This window comes from Cephus cinctus, unplaced genomic scaffold, assembly GCF_000341935.2.
Source record: "Cephus cinctus unplaced genomic scaffold, Ccin1 Ccin1_scaffold0661, whole genome shotgun sequence".
In the NCBI taxonomy this organism is placed as follows: Eukaryota; Metazoa; Arthropoda; class Insecta; order Hymenoptera; family Cephidae; genus Cephus; species Cephus cinctus.
The window spans coordinates 366,516-378,298 of NW_014333290.1; the positions used below are offsets into that span (position 1 = coordinate 366,516).

The following is an 11,783-nucleotide window of genomic DNA, read 5'->3' on the forward strand; positions in this document are numbered from 1 at the left end:
TGTGACTGTAATAATTAATTTAATTTTTTATTTGCGATTAGCATATGTATTGTACTTAAACTCATAAAGAATTTAATGTGTAAAATCTTTGTTCTTACATTGAGACTAAATACTAATCCAAAATGATTTTTTACTAGCCAGAAATTCCAATACATTTTTCCTTTTTGTATTCTATACGGAATAATAAACGCCACCGACGTCATTGCAGACCAGAGAGTACATACAGTACATTACATTCTGGAATCGCAATTCGTTCCAATAAACGCAGAAAAAAATGTAACAAAAATAAGAGCAGGGCCATGGTCTCTAATTATATAGCTGTACCACGTTCCAGATTAAGTTTCGTTTCCCGAGTGTGCTCTCCGTAGAAGCGCTCAAGTTTCTGGTTAAACTTGGCATTCCGTTCATTAATATAATCTATATCAGCATCGTCATTGTGCATTCTTCTTCTGCTGTACTTCTCACGTTTAGCAATTCTGTAAATAATAAATAGGGTATTGTAAAAATACTGTCACACTACCTTTTTGTTCATATCCAATAATTCAAGATTTTGACATACTGTTTTTCCAAGTCATCGACCATCCTATCCACAGCATCCTTTTTGTCATTGTGAAGACCATGTAAAATAGTGTTTCTATCTCCATAGAAAGCAGGTCCTAATTTTTCCTTAGCTTCTTCGTAAGATTCCATATTAGGCTTGATGCCTTTCACTAATCTGTTGTATTGTCTAATAGTGGCTTGTTCAAAGTCCGCAAACCCAGGGTCTGGATTCTTTTTCTTCCTCTTCCTATCAAGTCTTCCTGCTTCGATGGCATCCATGTTCAGGAGTTTGGCTCTGTCATAATCAATTCCCTGGAAAAAGATGTACATAATATTTTTAAATAAAAAGACAGCTTATTTTTTGCAACCGTACCTTAGCCTCTGCTTCCTTCCTAGAATTCTCATCTTGCATTATCCATTCAGCCTGTCTCTTGCGAGCTTCCCAATTGGAGGGTAATTTCTTTCTCTTGTCCTCTTCAACAACTTCCTTGTGGTTTTGTTGTCTGGCTTCGTTCTATGCAAAGGTATGTGATTATTTATGTTCTTAGTCCTTTGAGGTTAATGTAACTCACTCTTTTTGCGTGAAGATCCCGCAAACGTTTCATTCGTTCGGCTTGTTTTTCTGCGAAAGTCTTCGCACTCGTGGACGCCTCGTCGCTCATTGTTTTGAAAGACAATTTTCTCTTTTTTATACCGATATTCCACTTCTCTACTTATTAAGAGTATACTCCAAACGTAAACAGGGTATCACACCATATAAATACAATGCCACAATGGCCGACAATATATTTAGTGGTGACGTATTCATTATTGCTTATATGTCCTGTGTTCATTCATTTATTTAAAAAATCAAGAATTACGTTAATATCCCGAGAGTGTCACAAATATTCCATCATTTTCGAGTAAATTGTCTTTGCGATCAATCAGATATCATTATTTAAAAATATTACGAGCACTAACAAAAAAAAGATGATTCATGCCCCTATTAAAAAAGCAGTATCCTCAAACCATATTTTTTAGAATACTGATTAAATTAAAGGGAAGGTCTAATATTTAAAAAAATCAATGTTACAATGTATCACAATGTTTCACGCTAATTCTGAAAATAAATGTATTATATCAGCATCGTATAGCATTCCGCTATATAATCATTATCATTAATCAATTATTTCTTTGTTGGCAGTTTTACTAGCGTTCTAAGTACCATATAAGGTATCCGTAATAAAAATCATTTAATTAGTATTCCCCCTATAAAATCATAAATAACAAGGAATATATCATCAAATGTTCTGTTTTCAAAAACAAGCTTTCAAAAGCTTACTTTAGCCATGTATGTTATGCATGCGGTTCTGCGATTGGATCGGTGTATCAACCAATAGCGTTACCCGAATCCTACAGGCTGTAACCTCGAGAATCCGATGTCCACTGGGCGTAAAAGTGCTCGCGTTACCAGCGAGGCACTGCGTCACGAGTAATATACTCTGTAAAGCACTCGCGATTTCATAAGATTACACAGTAGGTAGGCCGCGTTGCGGTTCCAACCAAGACTACAATACATAACGCTTAAATTCAAGACCGTTTGTAATATAAAAGAGAGAATCGTCCACGAGGTCCCTGTGAACGGCGCGAACGTACGGACATTTATCGATGGAGACATTGGAGTCGAGTCGCATGTGCCGCCTTTGCGGCAAGCAATCCGGCATTTGCATCAACATATTTGACGAGAAGGAGAATCACGTCAGGAAGATCAACGCAGTCCTTCCGATTTTGGTAGGTGCAGTCTCTGCCTTCTCCTCTATCATCGAGCCTAAGAGCAACTGGCTTCACTATATAACTAGAAAAATTTAATGTTGTATGTCACGGCTTTTTTACTTCTATTACGGCCAGAAGTTCTAACTAGGCTTCGGTGCTCCTCAACATTCTGACACAGAACATATCTCTTGAACGCTCCAAAGCGTTCTCCTTCTTTCTTTACCAGTCGATTCGCTGCTGTAAATGGGGATGGCGTATAGTGGCGCCAGGAGGTTTCGCTTAGAATGAGTGGGATGATGCGCTCAGTGCAGCCCATAGTGCAGTTTGCCGATGCATTGCCTACTGAGTTATGCAAGACTTGATATTTCAAATCTCACCTGTTATATTTGACATCTATTTCGGTGATAATTATTAGGATAGACGTTCAATTAATAGTTTCCGCTTGGTACTTTTTTAAATTGATTTTCTATAGAATACTTTTATTTATGCATAATTGCGTTACGGACGTAAGAAATTTTCCGGAGTTAATGGTGGAATTATATATTTTCAGGTACATGAAATGGACATGCTTCCGAAACATATGTGTCATCGTTGCAGTTATAAATTAGAGGAGTTTCATAAATTTTACATTGACTGTCTTAAGACGGATGCGGATTTGAAGAGTCAGTTGTCTTGGATGAGGAAAGAGGACTTTACAGAAGATCTTGGGGTTCCTATGGTTCACATTGAAAATATTAGAATCAAAACGGAACCTCCAGAATATGATATATATGATTTGGACCCTATCTCGGAGAACGTTAATTATATTAATTCTATGAGCTCTGTCAGTTATCGTGTTAATAATAATAGCTGTACTGATGAGATGCATGAGAGATTAGGTTATTCGAATTTTGATAGTTGTACGCGATGCAAGTGTGATTTTGATCAGAATAATAGCACTGATAAACTGTTATCAAAGGAGGACTGCGGTAGAACAAAACCTGTATATTTACGTGAAAACTCGAGTCGTAATAATTGCAATATATCCGACATAAATATACCTGAAGATACAAAGATCCAATGCGAAATTCCAACAGAAGTACAAGGAAACAATAACGAATCTGAAAGTTGTGCCGATGACAGGAGGTCCAACAGCTGCACGGGAATGGCTACTTCATTAAAGAATGCCGTAGTTGTAAATATTGACAAGAAATTAAGAAATATTTCGGCAACGTATAAATTGCGGCCTGGAAGGAGATCTATAGATTGTGACGGTAATAAAAATAAAATAAGAATTATATCGACATTGAAGGAAAATAAAATAATTAGAAATATCAAGGACCAAGACGTGATAACAAATATGAAACAGGAGCCACCTGATCATCTCGAGAGACGTATTTTAAGACCGAGAAAAAATATAATTGATTATATGCAAACGAAGAGACGGTCATCTAAAAGGGAAAGAGACACTCTATCAAATTCAACGAATAACGAGTATTATTTAAAACGGCATAAAATTCACGAGGACACGGAAAATACATCAAGTGCACAAAGTAGAATAAATGAATCAGTAATGAAGAAAGAAAAAGAGGATGACTATGAAAATTGTACGACCGATATGCATATTAACAATAGATCTTTATTCCCGAATAAACAAAACTGCATAAAAAATCTAATGAAATCGTTCGATCCGACAACCAATAATGTTATAGTTAAATTGGAGCAATGCGTGCCCGACTGTGTGATAATAGACGATAAGAAAGCTAATAATAGTTTCGATATAATTGAGCAAAGAAAGTCCTTACCGAACGTTTCAAAAAAGAAACTAAAATCTGAGAAAATTGCTATAAAGCGCATAGCAAAAAATAATAAACATTTTGCACCAAAACATTTGAGAAGTCAAGATGCACAACTTAGAAGCGGCAAAATATTGAATTATGAGAGTATACCTAGATCCACCAAGAATTCAAAAAGAAATATTTTCAATACCACCAAAAATAATGCCGGTATAAAAAAAATTACCGTTTCCACAAAATCCTTGACCAATATAAAATATTACTGCGAGAAGTGCAATTTCAAATTCGCGAATAAGGAACTTTATAAGTTGCATGCCTGCTATTACGATTAATACGAATATCCTTTTAAGTTTTATATAGGTGCTTTAGATAAGACATTGATTACATATTTCTATTGAAAAAAGTGGCAGAGATGTATATATTTTATTGTTATGCACGTATTTTTGTGTAAACATTTAAATTACCTTTGTCCAGGTCTATTTTAAACGGAAGGCATAAATAATTATACACAGTACATACATGCATATTTATATTGTATGATAAATATCCTTCGAAGAAGATATATTTTAAGATTATTAAAAGATTTTTCAGTTCGTACGAAGAATATATTATTGTGATATCAATCAATTTCGACTGCCGAAATATAAGAATCAATGCGTGCTATTATGTCTTCATTGTAAATAATAAATCATGTTAAAAATTTTCTAAACCGTGTGTCACACGTTATATTTTATGTTGATGCCAATGTGTGCATTAATAACCCAGTAAAAACAATATTATACGTAACATGCGTATTGTAATTTCGAACTCACATTATAATGTAACAGTCATGTTATACATACAGATGTTACAAAAATGAATGGAATATTACAACTAATTTGCACCTTACATGTAATATTGTCTTTGCTGGGAAGCGTCTGTATCATAATCACTGACATGAGAACGAATAAGTTATCAATAATAGCATAATAACCATGTATCGAATTTGTATTATCTTGTTCCCATATAGTTGCTAGATACATTCTATTATATTAGCGTATCAAGCGATTGTACGTATGAAGTAAATTATGCTGGTTAACATCGCTGAACGTTACATTACTTTTTTATAAAAATCTATAAGGCATGTTTCTCACTGACTAAACATACGAAGGATTCACTTTGTTATTAGGAATCGACCAATAAAGTGAAATTGAAAATAGAGAGTTCGTACGTTCCTGCTTAAACCGAACCAGCTCACTAGAAAATGTTTTACTGATAACGATTGTCTGCTAATGGGGTAGCTGAATTTATTATGAAGTAAGGGTGGCGTGAGTGTGAGTATGGGTGTGAGTCCCTGAATTCTAGCTTCGCACGGCGCTGAGGGAGCGAGTCACAAAATAACAAACAAACAAAAAGCGAACAGATGTCAAATGATGCCGGGATGATGATCAATTATACGTTTTATCGGAATTTTATGGGCGGTCAGTGAGAGTTGTGTGAAATGTTTCAGAACGGGAGGAACTCACCAGTCCTAGAAGACGTAAGTTAACTGGTGATGTCTATAACAGGAATACTGCAAATATATACTTAACCTTAGCTTGTAGCAACTGACATTCATGGCAGTTTGATGGCTCCGTTTTATTGTTCCGTCGTAATTCAGCTTTTATGAAGTCTATGCAGTATACTGAACCATTCTTTGATTGGCTACTATACTGATGATTTTTTTATACCTACATTTCGTTACATAGAATATCTCCGGTATCAATATTTTATTGTGTTTATTTACTCTGACAGCTTCTTTCAACTGAAGAAGATACCCTAGGATCTTCTATTAGTCTCAGTGTGGGAGAAAATTCTATTCGTATAAAGGAGAAGTCAAAGCCTACCAAGGAACCTGATCACATTGCCGAAGAGATTGAGAAGGAGAGATGGTGGTTGAAAAAAGTCGAGACACGTCCAGGTGTTGCGGATGTAAAGAAATTAGAAGTAAGGGGGAAACCGTCACCTGGTCCTTCTCCCGATGTAACTTCTTCCATGGCAGAGTTTCTTGAAAAAGAAAGACTGTGCAATGTAATATACCATTCTGTGACCAATGTCTCCTGTATTGGTTTTGTTGACTCTTCCATAGTAGTTTGTTTTTCATGCGTGTCTATGTTAGTTTTCATTGTGATCGTATACAACTTACTACCTTTGCACAGAAAATATCTTCAGAATACTAAGCATGTACTATTGTGACATCTTTGGAAGATTGTCAAGAGAACTATTATTTATATTAATGTAACCGAAATATATACTGTAAGATGCATTTTATGGATACATAGGTTGCGTGTAAAAGTGAAGCTGAGGCCAAGGACAAGGATGATACACTTTGCGATGTACTTGCATCTGTAGCATTTGATAAGTATCCTTCAGATTTTGAAAGTAAGTATGTTCTATTTTAATAAAAGGATCTTGTTATTAACGTATATCTTCTATCTGTATCAGATGCCACAGATGAAGACATTGGCAGCATCCTGGAGGAAATGAGTAAGATTGCAGGAGCGCTGAGTCCAAACTCTGGCCCAGATCACACAAAATCTGGGAGTTCTGGTAAGAATAAAACAGAAGAAGAAAGATCTGTCGAGGAGCTGTTAGAAGAAGCTGAGAAACTAGTAAAGAAAAATACACATAGTCTTTCAAAAAGTGCTTCGAAGTCTGATACTTTAGTGCCCAACAAAAATTTAGATACAACTGAAAATCTTGGAAGAGTCAGACAACTAGAAGAAGACATATTTCAAATGATAGAGGAAGAGGTTCACAAGGAGTCGGAAAAAATTAGGAGGAGTCCTAAATACGAGAAAAAGAAAGATATCAATCAGAGTTTTGAAATAATTTATGAAAATGTAAACACATTAAAACCTCCTAAAACTCTAGAATTACAAAGGAAGAAATTCGAGGAACAGAAAGTTGAAATTTCGAGTAGCTCAGATTTAGACGACCCTATAGAACGACACTCGAAATCAGAGGAATTAAAAGTTGCCACAAAAGTTGAAGCCAATGATAATTTGCAAAAGGAAATAACGGACGTGGATAAGGATTTTTTCGACGATTTATTAAGGAAATCCAAAGAAAAAATTGAGGGTGGTATGTCCGCTAGTTCCAGTTTTGGTCAAGAAGATTTTTCGCACTTTTTGAAACTTCTACAGGATCAAAGCGACAGGAAAGAACGTGAACCTAAGGAAGCTATGAGTTCTTATAACGTTATAACAAGGCATAATCAACCAGGAGGCAGCAGCAACAAGGGTGAGAGCGAAACTGCTTTTGCTAAAAGCCCAGCATTTCCAGAAAAAGAATTTTCTGAAATTCTGGAAAGAGAATTACTAAAAGTAGACAAGAAGAAAGAAATGCACGAAATAGCAGAATCAGAATCCAGTACCAGTGCCGGACGCTCCGCTCGTTCCGAAGGATCGATTAAGAGAGATGCGTCGATGTCAAGAAATTCCAGCCTAGATAAATCAAATAAATCTGATAGTGGAAGAAAGGATAATATGTTATCAAGTGTTGAAGCTGTTAAATCAAATGAATCTAAGGAATCCAAAGTTGTAAATGCCAAGAATGAACTGTACACAGTGGGTTTGACACCACGATTGGAATTGTTCGCTGATGCAATTCCTAAATTAATTGCTGAGAAATCGAGTGAAAATTTTAAGAAACAAGAACTCGATAGAATTGAGAATGAAAAGGATGCTAATCGTGTAACAAGGACTTGTGTATCCGACGAGAGCAAAGTACAAACGGATTCAAAAAAGTTACGAGAGGACCATAAGAAGATGATTAGTACCGCAGGCCCGTCTAATATGAATTTTCAAAAAATAGGATCCGATACGGCAAGATCAGATCGTATTCCTGTGGCGTTGGATAATAAGATTGGTAAAAAGGGAATAAAGTTCGCTAAATCTAAAAGTTATGATCACATTTGCAAACCGATTACGAATCTGAAGTTATCCCTCGATGATGTCAAGAATATCAAAAGCGCTGATATTCCAAAGAGAACTGTACCGCCAGCGGCGAAGAAATCTCCTTTATCGAAGACAAGACTACAAACTAAGTCAGTTTCTAAATTTACTCCCACAATGAAATTGTCTCCCAAACTTCGAAAGGATTCACCGAAAGAAAATTCTGCACCATGCTTGGCTTTTGGGTCCAGGGTAACCATGACTAAGTCCACGGACAGCATTTTGAAACATTCATTAGCTGGTGGCGACACCAGAAGAAATTTAACTAAAAATGATTGGGAAAGTTTATGTCACGAAGAGCGGCACAAGAACGCACTTTTGAAAGGTAAGTGTTCAATTTCCTGATTATGTCAAGATTTGTATTTTAACAGTGTAAAATCAATTCCTTTGCATTCCACAGAGCAGCTGAATTCCGAGGCCAAATTGTACAAGACTCAAATAGAAAGTATGCGCACGTCTTTCGAAGAGGAACTGTTCTCCTTGAGAAAACAAAACATAGTATTAAAAGCGAAGGTCGATGAACTCACATTGAATGAGAAGAGATCAGAATATCATGTTAAGAGCGATACTAAAACATTAAAGTTAGAACGAGAATTAGAGAAGCAAGAGAGTCTCATAAGAGCTTACGAGGTGGAGAATAAGAAGTTGATGCAGGAAACAAAGCGTTTACACGATGAGGGAAAAAATCTTCAGCAGAAGCATAAGAACGTGATAATGGAATCAAACGAATTTCAAAAACAGGCTGATCGTATAAAGGATCTGCAGGAAGAGGTGCTAAAGTTGAATTTGGTAATAGCTGAGCTCAAGGAAAAGAATACTGACTACTTGATGAGGAATGAGGATCTGAATCAGCAGAATGGGTTGCTTAAGGACGAACTAGAGATGTTCAAGGAGCAATTGTGCACTAAGAATAGCTCTGTAATGGAACGTCTACAAGCGATGACTACTAACGAGTTAGAAATGAGGAAGCAAATAGAAGACATGAAGGTGGAATTGAATTCTAAGAAGGAACTTTTAAAGTCGATGAAGTTGGACTACGAGAGGTTGCAACAGAACTCTTTACCTCTGGAAAGGGAGCTTCTTGAATTAAGAGTCAGAGAAGGTGGATTGACGGAGAAGTTGCAAGTAGCTAAGAGTCACGTTGAGAGAGAGAAGCAACTTACGCAAAAACTGAAAGATCAGGTGATCCTAGACAGTAAAAAAATCATGGATCTGAACAGACAGGTACGAGAAATGGAAAGGATCCTTAAGCGAAAAAATCCGGATTCGGTATCAGCTCTTATATTAACAGCAAACTCAGAACATGAAAGAGTAAGTGTAGAGAAGGTGAAACTCCTAGAGGAAAGGATTGTTTCTCTGGAGAATGAAATAAAAGCAAAAGAAAACATATCCCAGGAGAAGCTTGCAGATTTCCAGAATAAATTCACTGAAATGAAAGAAAGATATTTGACTCAAGTAATGGAATTAGAAGGAAAGTTATTAGAAGCGACTGTCAAAGATCGTAAGGTCTATAATGATATGTTCACACAAACAATGTTGAAACATTTAGAAAACAAAGGAGTGGAAACAATTAGAAATCAAGATAAGGAGAAAGCCCCAAGCGTTGAAAAAGAAGAAAAAAAAGTAACAAAAGTGGGTCCTAAGTCTCAAAACGCGAAAGAAGACACTCATTTAATAGCAACAATCAGAGGTCTTAAATTAGAACTTGCCAACAAAGATAAAACTGTATCAAAGCTTACAAAGGAATTTCAAGAATTGCAGAAAACAAATCGTAGACTGCAAAAGGAACGTGAAAAGTTATTAAATGATAAAAGGAATTTCAAGGGTGTTGATGCTGATAAGCTTATTGCAAACAAAGTTACTGGGATGGATTCCAGACCTGCGAGTTCTAAGACTACTGATTCTAATGATCAGAATTCAAATGTATATCAAAATGGTAACGTGGCCAATGCAAATCAAAGACTTTCTAGTTCCACCCAGAGACTTTATGACCCGTTACAGTTCTCTGAAAATTCTGAAAATGCTACAACGAAGAGATTAATCAACGAAAATGAAATCCTCAAAGAAGAATTAAATAAAATGAATAAAGATTTCATGGCGCTGAAAAATAAACGTCTGCATGATCTAAATTTGCTGCAGGAGGAACACGAACGTGAAATGGCGGCTCTGGTTAAAGAGTACAGCGTGAAGTTCGGCGATTCGAAAGTGGTAAAGTTGCAGGTCTGTAAAGATTGCGCGTTTTGGCTCGCACCTTTTTTTAACATATTTTTTTATCAATAACTGCTTAAAATCACCGAATTGATCTTTTCAAACAAAAGTATATACATATAGATTGTTTCAATGCATTTTTGTATATTGTACTATTTTTTTTTATAGGGTCAAATAAATACACAGGTAGCAATAATATCTCATCTAAAGCAACAGATTGAAAAGCTCAGGGATAATAAAGAGCAAGTTATTGTTCTAAAAGCTGAAAGAGAGCATCTCGAAAATAAAGTAAAAACCCTGAATGAGAAAGTGAAATACTTATCCACACCAGTTAGTAATGAATGACAATTAATAAATCATGCCATGACACTGTTGCTAATCCATAATATTTCAGGGTACTGAACAACTTCAACTACTACAAGACAAGATCACTGTACTACAGCAACGTCATGAGAGTCGTGAGATGACATTACAATCTTTAGTACGTGACTTACTGAGGACCAAAACTCAGTGTCGTGATTGTAAAGGTGAGAGAGGCAAGAACAAGCAGCTGTGTTACTTTCGACAAGAACTGGATCATATCCTAGGCATGCTCCAGGAACTTGCAAATGTTTACTGATGATAAACAGATGATTGGAGACATCGAGTATAGAAGGAATACTTAGAAGACTGGAATCTTGTCGAACACATTCAAGATTCTAGATTTTTCTCTTGCCAATGGATACGTAGATAATTTTTGCCATTAGTGGCAGAATCAATCCTTCCAAAAAAGTGACTGAATAATTGCACATGACTTGAGAGTCTCTTTCCTTGACCTTTAGCATTCCTCTCACTGCACCTGAAACACAATTCCAATCATGTTCAAGAATAGACTGAAGTCTGTTGTTATACTATCCATGTAAAAGCGACAAGTTATGCTACGTAGTAATACGCAATGCATTGCTTGCATAAAGATTAAAAATATTTTAACTGGATTTTACTTGGTTATGCGATAGTGTTGACTCACTGCCAGACAAATTAACAAATGAGGGTTAGGATAAAAATTAAAAAGAAGAATGAGATCTATGGAAAATAACGACAGGCTCTCCTAAAGTAGATTCTAGATTTTCTTCCAGAAAGAATATGCTAATGTTTTTATAGAACTTTTTTCTAGACTTTGCTGTATATATGCTGATAAGTTATTGGCAACATTTGTAGTATTGTCTTTAACATTGCTGTAGCAGAGCCAAATGTGATGATTAGTTTATTGACAATTGGGCATTGTGTACGATTACGCAAAGCGTCTCGTATATCGAATATAATTTATAAGCCCAGGCGCGAAACTCATATCTTTAATATAATTTTTTTTTCCTAAAGTTCTTTCAAGAAAGCTCGCACACGCCGTTGAGCATTTATGTACCTAGCACATCGCACACGCATTACATTTTTTACTAGCTTTAAGTCCACGAACATGATGTACAAAATTGAAATTATCTTTAATAAAATAGCTTTTGTCGATTCGAATATACAATACTTATATTGTCTATTTATTTTT

The 11,783-nt window shown here is 35.8% G+C and overlaps 3 protein-coding genes across 5 annotated transcripts; 2 read left to right on the forward strand and 1 right to left on the reverse strand.

The window, feature by feature from the left end:
- Nucleotides 1–2: 2 nt before the first annotated feature.
- Nucleotides 3–1,340, reverse strand: LOC107269448 (pre-mRNA-splicing factor Syf2). The gene is made up of 4 exons (XM_015743300.2): nt 1,113–1,340; nt 914–1,054; nt 560–852; nt 3–476 (listed from the first exon to the last, which is right to left on the reverse strand). The coding sequence occupies exons 1-4, from the start codon at nt 1,200–1,202 to the stop codon at nt 311–313; spliced, it is 690 nt and encodes a 229-aa protein (XP_015598786.1). The 5' UTR covers nt 1,203–1,340; the 3' UTR covers nt 3–310.
- Nucleotides 1,341–1,830: 490 nt separating this feature from the next.
- LOC107269447 lies at nt 1,831–5,149 on the forward strand. Of its 2 annotated transcripts, none has more exons than XM_015743299.1 (2): nt 1,831–2,310; nt 2,843–5,149. In XM_015743299.1, exons 1-2 carry the CDS (start codon nt 2,188–2,190, stop codon nt 4,397–4,399), a joined length of 1,680 nt encoding a protein of 559 aa, XP_015598785.1. In that variant the 5' UTR covers nt 1,831–2,187; the 3' UTR covers nt 4,400–5,149. The 2 variants fall into 2 exon arrangements, with proteins under 2 accessions (XP_015598785.1, XP_024942523.1); XM_025086755.1 differs by lacking the exon at nt 1,831–2,310 and adding an exon at nt 2,332–2,737.
- A 119-nt stretch (nt 5,150–5,268) lies between these two features.
- Nucleotides 5,269–11,761, forward strand: LOC107269444 (centrosomal protein of 162 kDa). 2 transcript variants are annotated; one of them, XM_015743293.2, is made up of 7 exons: nt 5,269–5,586; nt 5,841–6,116; nt 6,368–6,467; nt 6,531–8,366; nt 8,442–10,261; nt 10,418–10,579; nt 10,644–11,761. In XM_015743293.2, the coding sequence occupies exons 1-7, from the start codon at nt 5,548–5,550 to the stop codon at nt 10,866–10,868; spliced, it is 4,458 nt and encodes a 1,485-aa protein (XP_015598779.1). In that variant the 5' UTR covers nt 5,269–5,547; the 3' UTR covers nt 10,869–11,761. The 2 variants fall into 2 exon arrangements, with proteins under 2 accessions (XP_015598779.1, XP_015598780.1); XM_015743294.2 differs by having other exon boundaries at nt 5,841–6,032.
- The last annotated feature ends 22 nt before the right edge of the window (nt 11,762–11,783 follow it).